This window comes from Haliaeetus leucocephalus, unplaced genomic scaffold (genome assembly GCF_000737465.1).
Source record: "Haliaeetus leucocephalus isolate CR32 unplaced genomic scaffold, Haliaeetus_leucocephalus-4.0 Scaffold555, whole genome shotgun sequence".
NCBI lineage: Eukaryota > Metazoa > Chordata > Aves > Accipitriformes > Accipitridae > Haliaeetus > Haliaeetus leucocephalus.
The window spans coordinates 16063778-16088833 of record NW_010972991.1 but is presented as its reverse complement, the minus strand read 5'-3'; the positions used below and the strand labels follow the sequence as shown (position 1 = coordinate 16088833).

The window sequence follows — 25056 nt, the reverse complement described above, 5'->3', positions numbered from 1 at the left end:
AGTCGGGGAGCCTGCGGCGGGTGTCACGCAGGGCCGGCGTGCCCCGGCTGGGAGAGGCGCCTTGCAGGATACAGACCCGGACAAAGAGGCGGGAAAGTGAAATTCGGACGGCTAGAAAATGAGCCAAAAGCTGGCAGCGGCAGCAGAGGAGGGACCTGCTCTGCACCGTCCCAGAGGCACACGCTTCTACGGACCTTTCCCGCTTCTCCCCTCCAATAACCCGAGGTTTGCGCGTTTGGCAGCGACGCTGCTCGTGCGTGTTCCTGAACCTGCCGAGCACCAGCATCTTCGTCCCCTCGAGTTCTTGCAGGTCAGCGACGAGTGCTTCAGAAGACAGAATGTTGTCTGAGAGGGCCGTGGGAGGGTGCACACATACGCTACCGAGAAGACGCTTAGAGAAATGACACTAGATTTGGAAAACGCTCACCTTCTCGTCAGCGTGTCACCTTTGTGCCTTCTCTCCCAGCGGGTAGGAAGGAGAGCAGTCCCAGAAGTTTGCCTTTGTATCTCCTCATCCCAAAGTGTCTCGTCTTAGGCCTCGCCTTTGTGCAGTGGGACAGAGACCCACCGCCATCCAGCGCACCACACAGCAACAGAAAAGGTCAAAACTCATTTGGAAAAGCAGAGCAGAGAATGGGAACGACAAAGTGAAATGCCCCAAGGCCCACAGGGCAGCCCTGTGGTGTCGAACGGGCAGGAAAGGGCGACATGCACCTACCATGTCTGCTGCATTTAAAGCCAGTAAAAAGGCAGGCGTCAAGGTACTGTCATGGGAATTCAGGCAGGCGCTGTGGCTCACCAATTACAATGGTATTGATGAGCCAGGAACTGTTGAGTTTCAGCAATATGATTATTCAGATGAAGAGCTGGGGAATAAAGACGCAGGAGGGAAGTCAAACGATGATGCTTTAAGACAGGAATTGTGAACGTTAGAGAGTGAGGACAGAAGAGGTCCAGGCGGGCACTGAAATGGGGTAACAGGGCTATACTTAAGAGTCGCTGCTGCTGCTGAGGCAGTAAACCCATTTGTCACACCATGCAGATGGGCACCTGAATAGCTGGACTGCAGGGGATGTGAGATGAGTGTGTCTTGCGTGCAAAAGTTTTACTTCATATAAATGAAATGGCTTTTGTTAAGTGAGGAGAGGGCGTGGCAAAGACAGAAGTTCACTTGATCATGCACAGTCACGGGGGGGTGTGCAGCAGTCAAGTTCATATGCCTGCCCCAATGGGTATTTAATGATTTCACATGGAACAGCATCAACAAATCATTCTGTATTTATTGGCAAAGAAGCTTCTCCCTGAATCTCCCAGCTCGGTGCCGAAACTGCCAACGTAAAATAGTCACTTTCTTACTATTTCTCCATGGCCAACAAATATTTAGTTATTTCCACAACATGAGTTTCTACACAACAGACCTAGATAATCACCTCCAAGTATGCTCTTGGGCTAGTGGCAATGGTAAACTGTTCCTGCTCAAATCCTTCCCCCCAGTTGGGCAGAGGGAGATTTGAAGGCAGGCCTGCCACATCACAGCAGACTATAGTAAGCACCAGGGTATTCAGTTCCCTTTTTTTAATGTGTTGCACAGTAAAGAGCTGACATGACTTTGACACCTAAATGCACGAAGAGTAGCATGGCTCAAAATCCTATTTACCTCTGTTTCTGAACAGCATTGGGCTTGAGCTCCGTTTCCCCTCTCATTTCCTCCTGGCTCATTTAGACTTCGTGGATCCTACTCTTAAGTGCCTAAACCTTGCTACCTGTAACTTCAGACCCATCTCAAAGCTGCAAGTCCCACAAACTGGCAAAGTAATTGAGTGTCAGGTCTTATAATACTGTGCCTAGGAAAACTGAATTTATCCCACAGGTGGTTTTGAACACATTAAATAGGTTATTGGTAGTTAATAACATTCTAAGCAGTCCTTTTATTTAGTCCATTTGGACCAACAAGATAATCTCACATCAGCTGATTTATGTACATTTGGTAAATATTTGATATTTCAAAGCTCAGCTGTCCCTGGAAAAAATGGCCTGAAATACCACCTGTGGGACAGAAATAATCCTTATAATACTGTGAGAAGACAACTGGCCCCAAATTCTTAGTGATCACTGAACACATGTTGCTGCTACAACAAGGCTTCTGGCTCCTAATTGGCTTTGTAACCTTCACTCATGCACGAATAATTTTACTCTTTTTATCCTTCTCTTCGCACTGTTTTAAACAAATCTTTGCTCTGTCATCAGTAGCTGGCTGAACTGTTGTACTGGTTTGGGCTGGATAGAGTTAATTTTCTTCACAGTAACTAGTATGGGGCTGTGTTTTGGATTTGTGCCGAAAACGGTATTGATAACACAGGGATGTTTTCGTTACTGCTGAACAGTGCTTGCTTACCCAGAGCCAAGGTCTTTTCTGCTCCTCACCCCACCCCACCAGCGAGCAGGCTGGGGGGGCACAAGGAGTTGGGAGGGGACACAGCTGGGACAGCTGACCCCGACTGACCCAAGGGATATTCCATGCCATAGGAAGGAAAGCTCAGGGAAGGAGGAGGAAGGAGGGGGATGTTCGGAGTGATGGCGTTTGTCTTCCCAAGTAAGTCTTAACACGTGATGGAGCCCTGCTTTCCTGGAGATGGCTGAACACCTGCCTGCTGGTGGGAAGCGGTGAATGAATTCCTTGTTTTGCTTTGCTTGCATGCACAGCTTTTGCTTTACCTATTAAACTGTCTTTATCTCAGCCACTCCCCCATCCTGCTGCAGGGGAGAGCGAGTGAGCAGCTGTGTGGGGCTGAGCTGCCGGCTGGGGTTAAACCACAACAACTGTGCGGAGAAGTTTCCTGTTAAACATTTAGTCATTCTAAAATATTGCATAATAGTTCAATGATTTGAGAGACATTGCAGAAAAGTCATCAGTTGCAACCCTGAAATTAAATCCTATGGTAATGCTTTTGTGGTCTGCAGCAAAGCAAATAATGCTGGAAATCTAAACATTGGAATGTAGTGTTTAGTGTAGCTATCACAGAAGTATGATCAAAGAGACTTCTCAGTAACCTAATGATTAACTTAAGTGATTTAATTTTAAGGTGAAGAACCCTGAAGAAAACCCAATCCATATCTATAATTTACCAAAAGAAAATAATTCAGCAAATTAAGGAATAGTTTTTTAAGAAATGGACGACTTAAGTTTGGAACATTCAGAAGACCTTGAGAACATCTTCTAAAAGTCATTATAATGAAGACACAATCAAAGTCTTCTGAGACACACACACTCACCCACCTCCCTGGGAACATTTAACTGCTACCTCCCAGCATAAAATGTTATTAATTTCTGTCTTCTGCTGTAATTATCCCATCTTACTCTTATCCTCACTTTGCTTCCATCTTCACATCCTTCCTACCATATCCTACTTCTGAAAAGCAATTCTATCATCACTCAGCCTTCAGCGTTTTCTTAAGCCAAAGATTCTTACTGGCATTAAGCTTCAAATAAAACTTGGTGAAGCAGAGATGTATCTCAAATTCAGGAGATGCAGACAAACAGGCTTTGGGACAAACAATAAAGATGTTTTGTGAAGGAAGCTAGAGACTGCTGATGAGCAGTGGGGAGAAAGCTCAGCTGGTGAAGATGCATTATTAATCATATTTTCCATTTTTGACAGCTTTACTCCAAGGAAGAAAGACTGGATCATGAACCAGATTTTCAACGCAAGAAAATTAACAGGAAGGGTACCACTGACTTTCAATAATGCTGGATAAACCACTTGGTTTTGAAAAAATCGCTGTAAAGATGTGTCAGTTTGAGGTGAACTCTGGATTTGCAGAAGGGAACAAATGGTTATCTTTTCCCCTATTCAGAAAGTCAGAAGGACTTTGAATACTCAGTAGGTATTTCTCTGCAATTCCTATAAAGAATCCATAATGCCTGTTCACCTGGGATTTACATTCACACCCCTCTTTTCTGCAGTGAGAGTTTAATACTCATTCAATAAATCTACATGTAATTGCACCTGGAAAGTCTTTGTAATTGTGAGAACAGTCAGGTGCTCCTTGTCAAAACTTAACAACTAGTTTTCTGAACAACCTGATCCTGACTACTTTTATGAGATGCATTTGCAGATACAAACAAGTGGTGATATTTTAAAATCTTATCTCTAAAGGCTTCTTCAGTTGTAAATGCTTTCCAAAACTAGCAAGTACACCTTATTGGTTTCCTATAATAAAACAAGGCTCAAAAAATATTATGAAAGGAGTTGAATCCTGTAGTTCCACATCATCTCTACAATTATAAATATGCTCTCCTTAGTGTAAGTACTGGACCACATCCAAGCTCCTAGCACCAGTCTTTCCCCAAATACATTGGAAATGATGCTGCAGCCCATTAGCAGTCAGCCTTGGGCCCCAAATCTGTGACATGAAGGCAGGCAGCTGAAGCTGTTGTGTGTGCTGAAGACCATTCTACTTTTTAAAGCAACAATAGGTAGTGACTGTTCTTTCACATTTTCATCAGGCTAAAGTGCCTCTTGCTCCTTGAACTTGCTCAACACAAACAATGGATCACAGACAGTACAACCAAGGAAGAGAAAAGAAAGACCAGGAACTCAGCAGAGGAGCATCTAAGAAACCCTAATACTATGCTCTTTTCACTATTCATTTCCCATAGTGGCTTAATAAGGGTCCAGTAAAATGGCCACCTTCTAAAAATCTGTGACACCATAAAGGCAGTTCAACTCAGGCATTGAAGTTCTAGGTCTCAGGACGTTCTGGGCAAAAAAGACTCATCAGATCTGTCAGTTGCTTCCTGGTGGATAATTTCAGCCAAAACAAGCCAGTTCATAGGTTGGATTTTTCTAAACTCCAAGAAACATAACCACAAAAGCACAGAGATTAGTTTCCTTTGGAAACTGTTACTTTTACTAATGCATTATCTAGAAAAAAACCTGCAAATTATATTATTTTGGCCAATTCTCAAACTCAATCTCTCTCTTTTGAAGGAGCATGAAGTCAGAATTGCAACTGTTGCCCAACATACCAGCCAAGACAAAGCAAAGCCGAACACCTCTGTTCCTTGCCACACCACTGCAGAAATGTTTATGACCTTCCTCACTATCCTGTATATTGCTCCTGCCTTTGTTTCTCATCTGGTGCACCAGAACTGCTTCCTCTAACTGTGGCTGTCAAAGGTCCTTCTTAACTGACCATAGGAAAGATGACAGGTTTAAAACACTAATTTTTATCAATTGTTCTTGCTGAATCTTCTACACCTGGAGAAGCAGCTAGAAATTATGTCTGCACTTCTGTTGGCATACCTTTAGATACATGACTATTTGGCTGCAAAGGTATGAATGCAATTCTACTAATTATTCTGCCTTACCTCTGTAATACCACAAGTCAACAATGCTGTGACAAAATCTGAGATTTCTGCTCTAGATTCAGGTATCTGCCCGTGCTAGGTAATATCTACAACATACCCTTATTTCAGGCATCTTTTCCTTAGTCCTTAAAACAAGCTTTTTCCTTTGTCCTTTACATTTTGCACAAGAAACCATTATTATTTGTTAGGAAGCACACCCTGAACCAGAACTCCTCCTTTCCTTCTCTTACACATTCCTGATTTGACACATCCTACCCATTTTGACTTGGCCTCCTACAATTGCTTATCTCCCCTCACTCCCCCCCCCAAAAAAAAAAACCCTTTGCAAAATGTAATAATTATAATTATATTCCTTTAGAGTTTCTAGTCCATTTTATTAGCACTCTCCCATCATTCAAATTCAAAATACAGTGACTCATCTTTTCACCTTAATTTTTTTGCCTCCTGTGTTCCATCCCTTTCCTTCCTGCACAAGCAGCATAGGGGGTGACTGTCATGTGGAATAATCTTTCCAATTGAAAGCAAGTGAAGTATTTCAGATTGTATCTTTGCTTTGGTACTTTGGTAATGTGATGCAACTTAGTCACAAGGAGGAACTAATGCTGAAAGCTAAACTTCTGCTAGATTTCAGTGTGTGTGTGTAAATATTAAAAGTGTTAATTTGTGCCTGGATATTCACAGAGATTAGCTACATTTTGTTAATGCTGGCTTTCCCCAAATGCCTGTTCTCAAAGTGCAATTAGGAATCACTAACCTAGATCGCTTATAGAGCTACTTCTTTCCTCCATCAGTGATGGAGGAAGTCTTGTCTACCCAAATTGTTAGAGAATACTTCAATTTAGCAAATACTACATTCTCTTCCCCCAAGTTACTATTCACCAGAGAGACCAGTGTGGTACTGGATCTGAATGGAAGCCTCAACTGGACAAATACATTGACATGAAAGGAATGTTGTGCTATAACACTTCTATCAAGTACAATAATTATGGACTTTAATTTACTTTGATGAAGGAAAGCTAAATACAGTAGTTAAATCCCAAAAGAGCATAGAAGGGAAAGTTTTAACTATTGATCTGCTTACCTCTCCATACTTGCAATGACTTGGCAAAGGGACAAGGCAAACTTCTCCCTTGTCCTTTCAGAACATACCCCATTTTGGGCAATTGAATTGTAGCTGATGTCCTGCAGGAGTTCAGTTACCAATGCGTTATTTTCAGAAACCCCCAGGTGAGGAAGAAAAGAGACACAGCCAAAAACACCCCACAAACCAACCGACAGAACACTCCACAAAAAGCCTTATCACAACTACATGAAGATTAAAGCTGTTGACTTAAAACAAGATTTATGGGAAATGTGCAGTACTTCCTCAGGACAACTGCAGCAGTTGAACAGCTGCAGGAGAATGAAACAGGCCAGTAAATGAATATTCACTTTTCAGAAAGGAAGCAAAAACTCATCCCAACAGGAAAAGCCATGATTAACTTTGATCTGCAGTATTTAATGTAAAGACTCACTGAAAAAGTATCTGTGGCCCAAACTTGAACAATTTCCCTAGACTGAACCGAAGCTTTGCCACAAGTTCTCACTTTGGCATTTGGATAGGAACTGGAACACAAGATACTGTAACTAATTCCAGCATCCTCTCCCAGAACCTGTTTTGAAAGCAATACTTGCTGAACTTCCACTGAAAATGGACTTGATTTTGGGAAAAAAACAAACCCTTGCAGCACTGGAAGCTCAGTCAGCCCCCTTAATGTTTCAATGCAAATCAAATGACAAGAAAAGTGTGATATGTGAAAAGGAACAATGACAAACTCCTTCCATGCTCAGAAAGCTTTACCTGAGGAGAAAACTTGCCTCACAATAACCTGCATTCTTCAAAGATTTCAGATGAAAGTGATTTATTACAGAAAGTAAGATAATTCCACAGTGAATCATTCTGACTTTTGTTCAAAATGCCCTAGCATTGTAGCATAGCTAAATCAAGAATCACTTAAACAAAACACAAATTCAAGCTCTCCAAAATAAAAAAAAACCCAAAACAAAACGAAGTAATATGACTTAATCGGTCTCAGTAAAAAAAAAACAAACAGCAAAAAAACCCCAAACCCAATCACTAATACATTAATCAAAAGAAAAGTCAACCACTCCCTTTAAAATCACCAAGAAAAAAATCACTGCAACAAATTAGCCTCATACAAATATGAATTTTATTTACAATTTTCGAAATTCTCAATCAAATCCAACTTCTCAGCTAAATGTGTAGCATTTCTCCTTTAAAACAAATTAAACATTGTGTTCTTTTTACATCTGCAATATGGAGTCCATAGGTACATGCTGTTTTGGGGCATCTAATGGAACAAATTTAGATCACTATGTGTGTGTTTAACACTGAAGGTATTCTATGAAGACTCTTTCTTCAAAATGTATCTGCCTTGGGGACAAACATTTCCATAACCACTTTCTAATGACAACTAGTTAGGAAGGTTTAAAAACCCAGTATTTTATACCAGGACATACTGTTCACATATATTTCAGGGTGTGTTACCATGTTCATATTGCAAAGTTGCCTGCTCTATAAGCAATGCCACTGAAATCAAACTAAAGATTACCCACAGATTTAGATATTATTCAATGTGAATAAAAATGGCCATTGATGACTTTTACTCAAGTATGTGTAATTATGGGCCAATCTGTACCTGATCTGGTACCAGTGTGATGTGATCTGTTCTGAAACTTGAAACCGCATGGGTCATTATAATAAAAACTTTTACAACTGTATTGCACATAAGGTTCCTCAAAAGCACAAATCTACATACTGTGTCCTGAACTCAGAATTTACTTGCTAACTCTCATGAATAAAATCAACCAGATGGTAAAAGCGTTTATTTTTCTCATCCCAGTGTCTGTGAATGAAGAGAAGAGGGAGAAGATATATACACTTTGGAATCCATTCAATTATTTGTTTCTTCTGGATGTGATTTGTACTTCAGAGATGAAGATATTTAAAAAAAAAAAAGCCAGACAGACCTTGGATTTATCTTTAAAAGTACCTCAAAAACATAACAAAAATTCAATTTAATTTTGATACATATTAAAACATTTTAGTCAGTTCTGCCCGACAGCATAACACGACAGAAATGCACGAGACTTGAAACATGCTTTAAAATGACATTCAACAAAGTATTTAAAATTTAATAAATAGCATACAATCACACACAAATACATTTCATACTGGATCTTTAAGCCTACTGAAAACAGACTGGCAAAGAATAAATAAAACAGTAGTTGACATTTTTGTTTTTAAAAGTGTAGATTCTTGTTGTCACGCTAGTAGCCACATATTAACCTGCTTATCACAAAATTGGAAGTTATGAGCTTTTTTTCCACTGATCTTTTGCTCCAACATGTAATACCATAAAAAAATACACTAAAAGGGATTTTTTTTTTTTTGAACAACCAGTCTGCAACCAAGTAAACCAGTTTTTAAATACAACGAATAAATAGGGAATTAGTAAAGCAAATTCAATTGCAACAAAAATGCAACACCCCAAGAAAAGAGCCATGGAAATATATAGCCATTGCAATATTAGACAATAATAGTACTTAAAGTGATAGTGCTTGTGCACTAAGCTCATTAGAGACCTTAATATGATTTTAGTGCAAATCCCTTGAGTCCAAACAAGCTTTATACCCTACAGTATTAGGGAAAGATCTATTACCAGTTGGAACTTATTCTGTAGTGTATTTGTACATATTGGATATTTAAAGAACTAACACATATTGTAATATCTTCGGCCCTTTTTTCCTTCAAATCGAAAAGACTAATGACTGGGGATTTTACATACTATTTGGCTGTACCATATTAGATTGCAGTTTAGGAAAGTCAGTGCTATAAAAGCTTTTGCCATCAGTTTATCTATTGCATCTAAATTTCACAAATCATTGCATTTTGTACTTCTGAAAGAAAAAGAATGCTCCTGGAGAAAGTTTCTCCTCCCTTTAAATAAGTTCACATTATGATGAAATTCAAGAATATTTAGACAAAGTGTTGTATAAACTCAAAGGAAAGTACATATTTTACATTAACAATCCTTACCAGTATTTAGTATATTAAGTTACAAGTATGTTGGCAATAATACAACAGAGTCAATTCCTAAAGGAAGATAATTCTGTACAAATTCACCTGTTAATATGGGATTAAACAGGCAGCCAAATAAGTCTTGAGCAGCCATGTTTCTGGTTTGAACTACAGTACCAGGATAAACTAAATTTCAAACTAACTGGGATATCTTCAGTTTAAAGAGTAATCAGATTATACTGGACACACACATCGTGTATTCAGAGCCATTAAAATGTTCACTCTAATAGTTCCATAATGTCATCCAGTATAAGAAATGTTTAATCAACCACACAGGCTAAAATAGTTTTAACATAATGTTGTCCTGGATTTTTTTAAACTAAAAACTAGTTTTAACTGTGAAGTACAAAACAATGACAGATATTGCTCCAACTTGTACACAATCTTTCCTAAACAATCCGTACCTAGCAGAGTAATAATGCCTCATCGTCACTAGTTTCATTTTTCACTGTTGCTTCTAAGCAAGTGTCGGGTATCTGGGCAGTGTGTACGATGCCACAGCTCTCACAGGGGCCATCTCGACTGCATGACCTTACACCGTGATGTGTTGCACTGTAAGGTTGCCTAAGCCCTGGTCCTTGATCTGAGCTGAGATCAAGTAGAGGTCTTGAACAGTCATTCATGTCAAAGTCTGATGCTACATCAGAGACTGGAATTAACATTTCAACATCATCATCCTCTTCTCTTCCACTTACCCCATTATCAAGCTGTCTCAAAGGACTTTGGTTCTGATTCACTGAGCTTGATCTCCCTAAAGTAAAGCGTACCCAGCGTAAGCCTTGAGTCATACGACTTAGCGCACTAGTAAGCTGGTGACGTGCGGGACTTGTGCTTGGGGGCTCTACACTCGTCACTTCTCTTCCACTATCCGTGTTACCGCTACTGCCGCTCTGAGCAGAGGAACTCCCACACGCTCCAACTGTTGCTTCTATTGCTGTTGCAGGTGGGACTTTCTGAGGCAAGGTGGCAGCAACACCACCGACTGCTCCTGCTGTGTCTCTTCTTTCATTTTCTGTGTCTGTATCATCAGATTCAACTGAAAACAGACTTCTGTGAGTATTATTTCTTTCAGCTTCTCTATTAGTACTTTGGCTGGCAACATCATCTCCATCCGCTGAGACCAATGCCAATGATCCAGAATGACGTGACCGTGCAAAATTAAAAATTCGATTCCAAATGTTACTTGATCTGCCAGCAATAGGAAGTCTGATTGAGGTAAATCCAAGCTGAGATCGTACTGCCAGTCTCAGGTTTTCCAGAACCGAAGCCTAAATGAGAAGACAAGCAACAATCAAGTGTTGACAGTATGTTGGCACTGTTTGAACAAAAGAATGGCCACTATTGTGCAGAATGGCATATAACCACAAAGTTAAATGTAGTATCTTAAATATTAAAAAATCTTGCATCTTTAATATTAAGAATCTGGTGTATGTAGCAATAGGCTGTTTTAAAAACAAAGCAAGCACGAAAAAAGTCTAGATTCTCTTGAGCAAAAAATATTATGAACAGGGAAATTAAGCAGAAATACAGATGGAAGAAAAAGGGGAATAAAAGAGCAATGAAGTATATAAGGTACATTTCTGCCCAAATCAAGGACCTCTAAATAAAGACAAAGTAAAAACCAAGGCACTATAACCTGGATATGGAACACTGATTACAGAAAAGTACATCCACAGACCCAGTGCAGACCCAGGTATGCAAGATATATTACATATAATCTTACCAAGAAGATGAAGTAGTCACTGTGAATATTAAAAGTACAGTACATAGAAACATGCCTCAAAAAGTTTAGGATTTAAAAACTAAATCTGCCAGAAAGATTTAACAGAGGTGACCTTTCCTTATCCACTACCATGGGGCTGCCTAGAATAGAGACTAAATTAAATATCCTCTCTAACAGAGGCTTGTAGTTTGATTTTTTCCCCATTCTGGCATAATCAGTTAATTCCAGTTTCAAAATGCTTTAATGCTTCTGTTTAATTAAAATTATCTTACATGTTCTAAACCATACATTTCCCAAATCTGGTATACATTTTCTAGTCATTCACCTATAGAACAATGCATGCCTGAATTTTTCTGCTTAAAACCTTGTATAACTTTTAAATTGTAAGGTAACACAAACATATTAACACCATTGACTTGGGTGTCCCTTACTCAAACTTACAGAAAACAGTGCCTCAGCTAAGTAGCTCAATTCTCAAATACTAGGGCAGAAGATCTGCCAGATGCCCACGATTCTGAAAACATTCACTGATGTGTTTAATTACAGGATAAAGCCCATATTTGCATCTTTTAATGAAGATTATGGCAAAAATATAGAATATTCTTCAGAACAGCCTGGTTTTTTTCCCCAGTTAAACACTTAACATCTATGCATGTATTTCACTTCGTTTACGAACACTGAACTTCAATGTTCTCATGCTGTCTCCTTCAGCTCCCTTCTACAATCCTTCAGATGCCACTGGGCATACATAGAACAGTATCCAAACAATACTTCATGCACAACCTACCTCCTCCCTTCCAATAGTTCATAGAATGATATTTGAATTCAAGCATATAAATACTTATGTTCAGTAGCCTTACTCAAAAACTGCCGGCGAGACTGCTACTCATCCTTGAAAATCCAGCTCTGAAGGCATGTATCGGTTTTAGGAGGAAAGCATTACATACAAATCAGAACAACCAAGTTTCCTCTAGCTTGAAGCTACTAACTTCCAGGAAACCTCAACTAGGTATCTTCAGTCCTACACAGATTTGCAATCTTAAGATGGATATATTGCTCAAAACAAAGCAAGCCGAACACATCCTAACTTAATACTGACTCCCTGCCCCCAACACTTAACCATATAAAAAATTTAATTTGAGCTTTATAATTTATAGAATTTAATTTACATTAAATTAAGCTTTTACTGATATTCTCTCCTCTGAAAAACAATTTTTTAAACAATGCAACTTTCTTGGTTAAATAAGAGTATAAATTTTTATCATGGAAGCATCAATGCTCTAGAATGACTTTTTCATTATTTTTGAAGGTGATGGCCTGCTCCCTACTATTCCTTATTTTTATGCTAGTTAATTTCCCAGTACAGCTACTTAAGTTTTCAAGGTCACAAGTCTTATCTGAAATACTGGTCTTCATAATGCGAATTCACTAACACACTTTCATTGTTCAAAACTATTGTACATGCATCAGTATTTTTATGGACTGTGAAATCATGGTTACATAGACTATGAAGCAACTACATTTTGTTATGTCTCATTATGAAAAATTGCCACTTTCAGCAAGTCTTTCAAATCCATTATATTTTAGTTCTGAAAAAAAAAATTAAAATATATCTAAAGCAACAGTGGTTAATTCAATTTAAGTCAAACTAAAGATAAAAGAAAATTTCAGTAATTGCACAGCTTTTTAGAAGCTCCAGTACCAATCTCTGACTGCAGCCACTACATGTCTGCGTTTTCCAGAATTGTCCTCTCTATCAGGAGATTTCATTTAAATAAACCCCAAGATCTTTAGGCTACCTTTGTGGGGTTTCATGATGAAAAACAGGTCTGAGCAAGCTGTTTGTCTAAAAATTGTAATGATTCCTAAATGTGTTCATGTGCACCAAACCTGAAGCGTCCCATACAGGGTAGGGGTGTGCAGGAAACATTGGTTTGTTCCAAGTTACATATACTAGAGGACTTACACATCTTCGCATAACAATTTCACTGTCTTAACAGACTTTCTCGACCTATCCCTACCTCAAGAGGCTCGTGAGCATACCTGCATCACAAACTGGTGAAGCTTAATTTCAGAAAAGAGGACTACAAGCCAAATTTATGCAAGTACAGAATTCTTTTTAAACAGAAACATACTGATCTTTATAATAAACATGATAACCCATCCAGTAAGAATGAGGAATTCTACATGTTCATTATGGGCATTCATTAATAAGCTAATTAGTAAGTTTAGTGCTAGTTTAGCTACTCAAAAATCTTTACAATGTCTTCTTTCTGATATGTTTTCTAAGTTTCTCATGCAAATTGCAACTCATATTCCTCCTCTCCTCTGTAAAATCTTCTGTGATGGATGACAGCTGCTGCTTGTGAACATGTATGTGTGAAAGAATAAGTGAAATCTATGGCAGAATAAACGTAATGAGATCAGTTCTGTTCAAATTAAAGAAACCAATTCCCCTTCTTACCATCTTATAACTATTTTTCTTATGTGCTCAGCAATAGTAGCTAACAGTAAACTTTACTGTATTAACTGCAACACATAATACAAGTTAATGCCAACTTTAATACAGCAGGATTCTTAGACTGAGACTTTTCTTCTATTTCACAAAAGTGCATTATAACTGAAAGTCACTCTTTTTTAAATGAAAAAGTTGTTTCAATAGAAATTCATTCATCAACCAAATCAGAATCGTGCTAATGATCCATCTGAGAATCAAGATGGCTAGACACTATTAACTCCCATTTACTAGCTTTTACTTCGTTACTCATTCCTGTTAATTTTATATGATATGACAGCCTTACCTTTGCAATCATCTTTTCTATGCACAGTGGGCATGATCGTACCTAAACACATGTGCACAGTGGATATGAACTATGGTTTGCATTACAGGTCTCAATTCTTCTTTCCCAGATTTCGAAGTGCTACCTTGCAATCTTGACTTATACAATAACATCAATACAGAACATACAACTAGATCTACCAATCTATTACTTTTCATGCAAGAGGGATTCTATAGTATGCATTACTGGCATTCACTAACAAGAAAAAAAGCCTGCAAAGAAAACAGTGTGGTGTTACTGTATCATGATTTTGTCCAATGGTTAATCCTTAATATTATAGTATTGGCCTGAAAGGAAGAAAATGAAATGCTATAGAACAAAAAAGCAGATGAAAGTTAAAATACCTTTATTTCAGCCTCCTTAAATTTTAAAGTGGTCTGCCTGCTATTTTGGAATCTTACCTGATTTGGTGAACAAACAGGAAAATCTTCAACTGGTGGAATTAAACCCTGGGCAATTAACTGTCCATAGGATGGAGGAGCTTCTCTTCTTAACAGTTCAGCCTCAACCCTTGACAAATGAGTTTCAAATGACCTTTCAAAGAGAAAAGAAATTTCACAATACGTAAGACTATGATGTGTATATATAGATATATTTAAGAGTAAAACTACATCAGACTTTTATAATCTGAAATAATAAATTTCAGCAGATGAAGTTTTATTAATTTAATTGAAATTTAATTGACAAAGAACATACAGTAAGTCCTTGCAGTCATTCCTATGGGTCTGTCCAGCTGAGACAAGAACAACAAAACCAACCTAACAATAAATTCCTAAAAAAACCCCCCCAAAACAAACCACCATGGACTAAATATAAAAGGCACCATGAGAGATGCTGTGCTGGTGTTGGCTAGGATAGAGTTAATTGTGATCCTAGTACCTGGTATAGTGTTATGTTTTGGGTTCAGTATGAGTAGAATGTTGATAACACTGATGTTTTCAGCTGTTGCTAAGTAGTGTTTAGTCTAAAGTCAAGGATTTTTCAGCTTCTAATGCCCAGTCAGCAAGAAGGCTGGAGGGGCACAAGAAGTTGGGAGGGGACACAGCCAGGGCAGCTGACCCAAACTGGCCAAAGGGGTATTCCGTACCATGTGATGTCATGTCCAGTATATAAACTGGGGGAGGGGGGCTGGGAAGGATTGCCACTTGGGGACTAACTGGGCTTTGGTCAGCAGGTGGTGAGCAATTGCATTGTGCATCACTTGTTTTGTATATTCCAATCCTTTTATTATTACTATTGTTATTTTATTAATGTTGTTATCATTACTAGTTTCTTCCTTTCTGTTCTATTAAACTGTTCTTATCTCAACCCACGAGTTTTACTTTTTTTCAATTCTCTCCCCCATCCCACTGGGTGAGGGGGGAGTGAGTGAGCAGCTGTATGGTGCTTAGTTGCTGGCTGGGGTTAAAATGATGACAAATGCTTTTATTATTTTATAAAAATTGAAGAATGCATAATCCTTGTATGAGAGAGTCTACAATAGAAGAAACAGGCTGTTAAATACAGAATTGAGGTACTTAATTGCAGAAATGCAGCTTTTCCACACTTTCTTTTTGGTAACAACATCTGAAAGCTTAACACTCAATAGTTAAGCAATCAGAATACTTCTATCCCCTTTTCTTCACTGAAAGGGTGGTCACTCACTGAAACAAGCTTCCCAGGGAAGTGGTTGCAGCACCAAGCCTGTCAGAGTTCAAGGAGCACCCGGATGATGCTCTTAGCCATATGGTTTAGCTTTAGGTAGTCCTGCGAGGAGGAGGGAGTTGGACTCAATGATCCTCATCTGTCCCTTCCAACTTGAGATATTCTATGATTTTATGATTAACTAACCTCTTTTTACTGTCAAAGAAGAAGAAGAAGAAGGAACAACACCTTTAGAAATCACACGCAACAGTAACTGTATGTCAATAAAAATGTTTCAAGTATACCATAAATTTTTTAAATATTTTCATATCTTTTAAGTTCTCAAGGCCATCTGTTCTACTTACCTTCGCTCAAACATCCTGAGTGAGTACAATTTACAAGTACATCCCAGTGCAATGACAAGCAGCAATCCACAAATAAGACTCCCAATGACAGCTGCAGTTATTACTCTAGTGGGCACAATGACTGGGCAATTCTCTTCATCACTGCCATCACCACAGTCATCTTGAGAATCACAAACCCAGCTCTCAAACACACAGCGGTTATTTTTACAGTGAAAATTTCCTGGCTGACAGAAGAAACAATTTTTTTCATCTGAACCATTAGGGCAATGATTCTGGTAGTTGCAGCGATCTGAACGAGGGTAGCAAACACCATTTCGAGAGCAGGGAAACTCATCTCTTTGGCACATGGTGCAGTTGGTTTCATCCCTTCCATTTGGACAGTGCCAGTAGCCATCACAGCGTTGCTGCTCTGTGTAGCAACCCCAATTTCCACCGCATGGGATTTCCCAGGGCAAACAGAAGCCATCTACTTGATAGGTGGCATTGAACCCTCTTGCAGCATTCACTTTGTCAGCACAAAAATGCACTCTTATCTGTCCTGAGGATGAAACAACTGTAAGGGGAGCATGAGAATCAAATGCTGTTAGCACACGCAACAGTCTCCGTGGATTCTCCTCTAATCCATCGTATATTTTGACATAGTCTCCATAACCTGTACCATCAAGTTTAAAATCAGTGAATCGCAAAATTACTTTGCGATGATCACCAGTGTCTATCAGCCAGGTGCAGTTGCTTCCAGGTGGATAGAAGTCAGGATAGTTGGGAGAACTGAAAGTACCATAAAAGTATTTTAACCACTGCCCACATGTTGGCACATCACAGTCTATTTCATCTCCTAGGTCAAGACAATCAATGTTACCATCACATTTCAAAGATTCTGGAAGGCAAGTGTAAAGCTTGGTGAAGCGAGAAAGACACTGGAACTGATTGTAAGCACAAGGTTGAAAGGCAGAAGCTGTTGGAGGATTAGCTTTGGCACAGATTTCTTCATCCGAGTTGTCTCCACATTCATCCATATTATTACATTTCCAACTTTCTGGAATACACTTCCCATTAGCACAATGAAACTGGTCACAATCACAATTTGGTTCATCAGATTTCCCTGAAAGAAAAAAAAAGAAAAGAAATTATAAAAATGTTCTCTTTTTAGAATTTAGCACTTTATGGTTTGTGTCACATTTATTTGCTGCACCAGGTAGTTCAGAATGGCAAAATAACTATTTAAAATCTCTGTAAATCATCACAGCTTTCAGTAAGTTTCAAGATAAAACAGTTTTTTTGAGTCAAAATTCTGCCAGCACATCAGCATGAGCCTCATCCTTAGCTGCTTTCACTCAAATAACTTTAACCCAAGCAACAAAACAATGCTCATTTATAGTGATTGAAAAATTTGGCTTATAAGGTGCTAAAATAACTCAGAAAAATACTGCACTGTTTTTCTCCTCTATCACTCAAAATACAGAAACATTTTATCCTGCAGTACCAGTTACCTCCTCAAATTCTTTCTTGTAAAAGCAGTCAGACCTCTCTCCTATTTTCATAGGTTTCTACTTTGTACCAACGGATTTATGGCAAGAGAGAAGCTGACAGTTGAAGATTACCTATTACCACCAACCAAAGAGAAACCTCTGTTCTGGCCTCACCTCTTCCCACTGCTCCTGCCTCTCCTCCAGCAACTAAGAGGAGAGTGCAGCAAATGCAGAAACACATGCTTGCCTGAACACAAAATTATACTTTAAAAGTTAAGGATCCAAGTAGTAGTCTAGAAAACATGGAAAAGTTGGGGGGGGGAGTGGTATGTCTTTTTTTTTTTTTTTTTTTTTTTGGTCGGGGGCATGGGAAGTTGAGACACCTTTATTTAAGAAAATGTGGTCTACTGGCTACTACCACACTTGTAAATTCAAGAATATTTTTTTCACGCCTTCATTTATTAAAGTTCCAACCATGTTAAACACAGAAGCATAGCTGGGAAGCAAGCTATTTAGCAGAGTCAAATACTGCTGTATCATTTAAAATCACTGCAATTTCTAAAAATGACAGTACAGACTGTAAAATGGCCTATAAAACAAACTGCTGTGGTCAATCCTCAAAAAAAAAACAACAAAACAAACCTCAAAAAAATCTGCAATGCAGATGGTCCTACACAGCAGTAACTCAGGAAATAAATTACACAAATATATACTAAATCTAAATATCACTATACTTAGCGTTTTAAAAAAGAAACAGGAAAGACAGCATGATGAACTTACTGAAATATAAACTTTCCCAGGAGAAGCAGGTTCTATCTTGTTTTACAAGGGAACAATTCAGATTGGAATGGATCTCTGGAGGTCACCTAATCAAATCATCTGCTCAAAGCAAGGCTAACTGAAGTTTGATTGGGATCTTCAGGGCCTTGTCCAATCAAGTATTTTCAAATTTCCAGTGCTTAACTGCACGAAGTGATAAAAGTCCTCATATCTAGCCTGAATTTCCCTTGCTGCAACTAATCTGCTGTGATAGGTCAAGTCACTCTGTTCTCCTTTTTGCTCTTTCAGTAGCTTAGAAAGCATTAAAAAGAAATACTCTACCTTGAAATAATTTTTTTTAAAAGGTGCAATGTCAGCATTTTAAAAATTCAAAAATGCTAAGGTTTTTAAAAAATGAATGCAGGAAAAAATGAAACCAACAAGAATGATAAATGTTTAAGCACTGCTGAAGAATGTTTAAGCCAAAAAATTTGCTGACAGAGTAAAAGGAGAGCAAAATGTATGTGCTGCTGGTAATTAAGTTTTAGAAAATGTTTATTTCACTAGAACAACCCAGGGATCTAGTATAAATGGTATGATCATCTTGTTCTGTTACATACATATATATGTATTCATATATATATACGTATTTTATATCTATATAGATATAAAATACACTCACACACATACACATCATTCATAATATTAGTATGGCAAATACTTAGAACCTTGGCTTTGAATTTGAAACTTGTAAAACTGAACTACTAGACTTGTCCTGCCTAAATTGAATGACTATGGTCCACACGTGGAAGGCAATACAGTAGAATATGCATAAGAAGAGTCATTGAACTTGTTCAAGTACTGATTATACTCTAGCTCAGTGCTTCTACCTTGCAGAGCCTGGAAGAGGTTGAGTAGAAAGCTATAAAATAGACCTGTAAATACTAATGGCAATATTGTAGTAACAAAACAGGATACGATTTCAACATAAGCTCTTCCTTCTGCAGTCTTTTAAACATCCCAGAGAAGACCTGCCCACTTATCCTGATTTAGCGCTTTTTAATCACTGATCCTGAAGTCATTACATCAGGAAAGTTTACATATGAATAAAAAATTAGAGTCTTAAAATAATAAGAGATGTACAAAAAAAGTCTTTGGAAACTGTACCACAAAAGACTTCAGGATAGTACAAGATAATTAGCAGAACCCATGTGCAGTTGTAACCAAAGGACTAACACAATTGTTCCATGCATTTAGAGTGAACCTATACCTCTATACTTTCATTAACTCTATTTTCCACTCTACATCACCATTAGTAAACTCTGTCCCACTCTGATACCCATAATTAAAAAGGCTGATAAATTAAAAGTGGTGAGAGGAAGACAGAGGGAAGAAAGACAAGTAAAGTGACACAAATTTACCTTCTAGTCAAGTACCCTTCCTAACTGTAATGCTTTTTTTGTTGTTATTGTTTTGTTTGTTTAAAATGAAATATGAATATTTACCTGGAAGATATTATTTACTTTAAACAAGAACTAATTCAAACAATTTACATGGCCTATCTTCCATATCAGATTTTAAACATGGAGCTCCCTAATGGTCCCTTTTGTGCTTGTAATCTATATTGTTTCTATCATTCCAGCACAAGTAGGTCTAACTTGCATCCATGTAACTGAAGTATTACTATTTTTCCCCTTCTTCTGAAATCACATGCCACCTTTGAGAGTAGCCTTAACAACACTGAATTAAATAGTCTGTTGAAACATTAAGCTGAGCACTACTGCATGATGCTAATGAGAAGAAATCAAACAACATAATGGCACAGTTGAACGTATAACAAAAATGTTGTTAGTATTTCAGAAGTCTCCTTCTCACACTCAAAAGTGAAAATGATCAGATGATTATTAAAGCAGGTTTTCAACTCTTCTGCTATACACAGGCCAGTTTACATTAGAAGACTACTCTGATCACTGAAACACTACGTTTCCACCTCAATTGTGAAATACTTCCTAAGTTATCATATCAAACGCAGGGACCAAGCTCAAACCAAAGTTTCAGTACAGTTCCAACCAACCAGCCCCTCCCCCCTAAAACAAAACATTATTTTTATTTTTTTTTTAAAGACATTTAAAAACATAGGATTAAAGTCTTAAGTGCTCTAAACTGAGTACTACTGCATGGCACTAACAAGAAGAAATCAAGTAACAGAAAAAACTGCTTATTGTTGAAAACATTACAGCTTCTTCCAAGAGGGATTACGTCATGAAATTGTTTCAAGATTGGAGGAAAAGAGAAGAAAGGATTTTTCAGAAAAACTCTACTGAGCTTGTGGCTTGCCTCCCCTGCTCATTCCACACCCCTATCCAAAATGTCCTTCCTTCTCAAAGCCCCTCAGGCACAAATGCTGCCTTCCCTCTGCGCCTACGAAGACAGGGAGATAAACAGGGCAGAAGCCGATGCCTCACACCGGATAACAGTGTGTGTGTGGGCGGTTCACAGAAACAGTAGCAGAGCATGACTGATTAGACAGTGGCTCCCACCCCCATCATCATCTTTGGTGAGATGGTAAGCAAAGCACAGGTAGAAAGAACGCTGCCTTGAAAGCTGAGCCAGCATCAAATGCAAGGCTACATTACTTCTCCCAAGACTTGCTAAGCTGCAAGGAGCTGAACCGTAGAGGGAACTTTTTTGTAAGCTTGAAAACAGGCAATAGAGAGGGATAAGCCTGCCTGGAAACTTCAGGTTTGTGAAAGACGCTGACAGGGTGGAGAAAGTCATTAGAAAGAGTACAGAATACAGACCAGGAACAAATATGGCTTAGGCTAGAGGAGATCAGGACTCATTTTACTGAATTTTGGTGGAACAGTTTTGAAGATGGGTGGCAGTGGATAGGTGTAAGAGTATGAGTTGTTTTATGGAGAGGAGTTAAAAGCTGGCGCACAGAGATTTGGAGCAGGCCAGACAGTGGATATAGGCATATATTGGGAGCAAGAGAACGTGAAACCGTTATGAAAACAAAGAAAAATATAATCCAGTATTTGGGATGTTCAGGACATAGAACACCAAAATCATGCTATTGCATAAAACTGTAATACCTCTTAAGGCCAAAAACAAGTTTGGAACTAGTCTTTACCCATGACTGGCTTCCTCCTCTCTCTTGGCAACAGCTACTAGAGCAAGAATTGCCCCCAAAAGTCTCAAACTATTACTACTAGTAATTAGCTTATATCGCATACTTGAATTATCCAAGAAAAATTCTGCATGTACAGAACCATGTCTGTACTTGGCTAGATAATCCATCATATTAATATGTGGGGGGTTTTATTTTATTTTTTAAAGATAGTATACCTTCTGGAGATGGGGAAAAAATGATGCAATTTCTGTGAGAATTCTAAAAGAAATCCTGCCATTTCTTCCCTCTCCTGCCATATTTATGGTACGCAGAAGTCTACCCAACTATTTTAACAAACTAATTTTAGTCTTATGAAAACATTTCAAATCTTAAACTGTTAAAAAAACCTTCCAGTTGCCTAGTATTAATAGTGAATTTTTTTCCTCTCCAAATCATCCCCTCTGCTTATTACTGTAATTGATTCCCACTTTGAATAGTCAAGTTGTGCATGGATCAAAATACTTTACACAATGTATATTTTCCCTGATTTCAATAAGCCTTGAAGTGACTACAGAAAATACACATACTGTACCCTGCTAAAAGGAAGTAGTTCTTGAAACAGGAAACAAAAAATGAAACCATAAAACTGTACTAGGTATCATTTGAAACATACCAGCAAAGTAGGCTAATCTGAAGCCTTTTCTGGAGATGCTATCATCTGAATGAAATCTGATCCAAACATGATCCTGTGAAGAGATGTACGGTGAAGGAATGGAGGAGCCGCAAGCTCTATATCCTTCGATGTTCTTGTAGCTTCCAATTGTTAACCAATCTGAGCTGCATCGTCGTGATCCCTGAACATCAAAATCTTGAAAGCTGAAAGGAAAGAGGAAGAAAAAAAAAAGTCAAAATTGCTACTGAACTAACTGGATATTACACAACCAAGCTGATCAATTACTACACATAAAAATGGAAGTTAGCTGTAAGTCTTTTTTGGTCTGAAATAAAAAGAGCAGCTTCTCTACCCATATAAAAATAGGATTTAACCTTGTGGTGATGATGATTTTACATTATGAGGACAGCAAGAATCCATTCAGTCAACCAAAATATTGCATCCACTACTTAAAGCAGCTCAGTTTTGCTACAAAAAACACATTAAGGAAGCTTCATCTAAAAACAAACAAACAAATTCTGTTCATGAAATTGTCTTTATGAGTCTCATTTAATGACTTACATATAGTACTAAGTGGTTTTATTTAACCCAAATTTCATCAGAACTATAGCTAATGCTACACCTAGCCAGTGATATGACTTGACATTATAAATACAGCTAAATTGTTCAAAACTATGATTTCAGATAAGATTTTCTCCCAGTTGCACTACTTGGTTACCCAACAGGTATGTCATGGTATGGCTACAACTATACTAAGACAGGCTGTCATGGTAATGAAGTGTGAATGGGAGACAGTCTGGGCAAAACAGGTCTGTACAGACAGCAGAGCAGTAAACCAGAAATGAAATGTGAAATGTATGAGTGGAAAAAAACAACGTGAGAGGAAAAAAAGTTTTATTAAAAATAAGCCAGTATGAAAAAGTTTAGAAAGCATACTAGTAGATGAACAGTTCTACCTACTTTACATTGCATTTATGCCAGTTTAATATTTAGTAGAAAGATTGTTTAAATTAAAAAGCAGTACTTTAAATAAGTAACTCATGTCAAAGCAAATACTTCATAATGAAGAGCTGCTTCTTAGGTCAGCAAGTCTGTACTGGAAACTGAAGTAAATCTTCAGCTAATGTAGTTTCATGATCAGCCTATGAAGCAGTACTAATTTGTATCTTGATGGTAAACACAAGCCTAGATTCCCCTTATGGCAGTAATGGGGAATGAACTAATGACAACTTGAACCTATGATAAAACTTTTTTACATTACTTCTTCAGAGAAGTTACAAGATACATGAAACTGTGAGGAGCTCCCTGCACCAAAAGTCAGCATTTCCAAAACTGCGATCATATCTACTAATTTACTATTTGCACCCTGTAATTTTTAAGCACACCATGAAACTTCACAGCAATGAAGCATTATAGAATTTCCCCTACACATTTTTAAATGCAAAATTCCTGTATTTCAGAGACATTAAAAAGAAATCAAATGAATAAGCATGTAGAAGTTTTTCTAGTCACCAATCCTCCAGTTGAAAACAAATGCTATGTGGCTGCGTGAGAGCAAATCAGATGAACGGAAAGGGAGAAAACACACAAAACAGAAATCCTACATTCACAGGAAGGAAGAAGAAATCGGTACATACGCAACTGGCAGTTAAAAAAGTCTAGGCACTACTTCTTCAATCCATGTGGTTAATACAGGAGCACTGTTACCTTATAGTAATGATCTCCCCTGGGTTTGCATGGATGTACCAGCTACAGTTGATGCGGGCAGGATACTCAGAGGGCCACCCTGGACTTGTGATTGTCCCACTTGGTGATCGAATTTGTTCTGGAATATCTCCACAAGCTAAAAAAATACATATATATTGAAAGCAATTTGATTAATTCCATTTTTTTTAAAAAGCCAGTAGGACAAAAAAAAAAAAATCAGCACTAATCAGGGAAAATATCACACTGAATTAGATGATGTAGCAATAAAAACATGTCTAAAGGAGTTCATAATGGAACATGTCAGCCAAAAGATGTTTTCCAATGTTGCCAGTGCAGACTTTTATACTAATGTCAATTAGTACTATAGATTAAAAAAGATTATTCTATACAGACTTTGACAACTTTATTACTGAAGTGAAAGATTTCATATTTCCTATTTTTATTCTTAGCCTTCACAAAGATTCAGTTCAATTTAATCATGCATTTACACCTCATACTGACAAACGCATTAGAAGGTGAAAAATAAATTAAAGCTAAATAATCAAGTAGCTGAAATTTCCCATCTCAGGAAGACCCAGTGCCTGGCCATCACTTAAATACCCCCTTCCAGCCCTTGGCATGGAAATGATCCTCAAACACACGATTCCAAATGCTTGGAAGGCAAAGAACACTTACTGCAGCACACTTCATTTATAGATATTAAAAGTTAGGTTCACAAGAGATTATTCTTAAGAAGGACTTGCATAACTATATTTCTGATAATGGACTAGAAAGCTTATATTTATAGGATTAATTCTATGCAGCTGAAGTAACTCAGCCATTTGTATTCTTACTTTATTACAGGTGTAGCTTTCTGCATTGGCCTTAACTCAGCTGCTTGTTCCTTTCACTGAAGTGTTCCCAGCTCTGCTGATTTTATTTCAAGTAATGTACTTACTAGTTTTGTGGTTTTGTTTTGCTGGGGGTTTTTTCCCCCCTTAGCAGCCTTATATCCAACGCCTGTCATATAGTATATTCACAACCATCACATAAATAGGAAGGCCAGGCTCGCTACAGAGCTTGAAATTATGAGGAAGTTTCAGAGGTCAGAAAACACATTAAAAGTAATTGCTCTCTATGCTCTTATTTTACAACTTCCTCACTGCTAGTCCAAAACTTGCAAGCTCTCAAAGTTTACTGGTAGCACAATCAGTTATGCACAGTAGTTCAAACACAAGAACTATTACAAATGAGGAAGCGTTTTCATTATTGTCTGATGATCAAAAGCTGTTAG

At 38.0% G+C, this 25056-nt stretch overlaps 1 protein-coding gene across 1 annotated transcript in view; it reads right to left on the bottom strand.

The window, feature by feature from the left end:
- Positions 1–7562: 7562 nt before the first annotated feature.
- Positions 7563–25056, bottom strand: part of LRP12 (low density lipoprotein receptor-related protein 12) — a 53207-nt gene continuing 35713 nt past the window's right edge. The window contains exons 5-9 of the mRNA XM_010577130.1: positions 23784–23919; positions 22077–22279; positions 16064–17165; positions 14477–14609; positions 7563–10780 (exon numbers count right to left, since the gene is read on the bottom strand). Coding sequence (XP_010575432.1) covers positions 9917–10780; positions 14477–14609; positions 16064–17165; positions 22077–22279; positions 23784–23919 — 2438 coding nt within the window. The 3' untranslated portion in view covers positions 7563–9916. The remainder of the gene's footprint in view (positions 10781–14476; positions 14610–16063; positions 17166–22076; positions 22280–23783; positions 23920–25056) is intronic.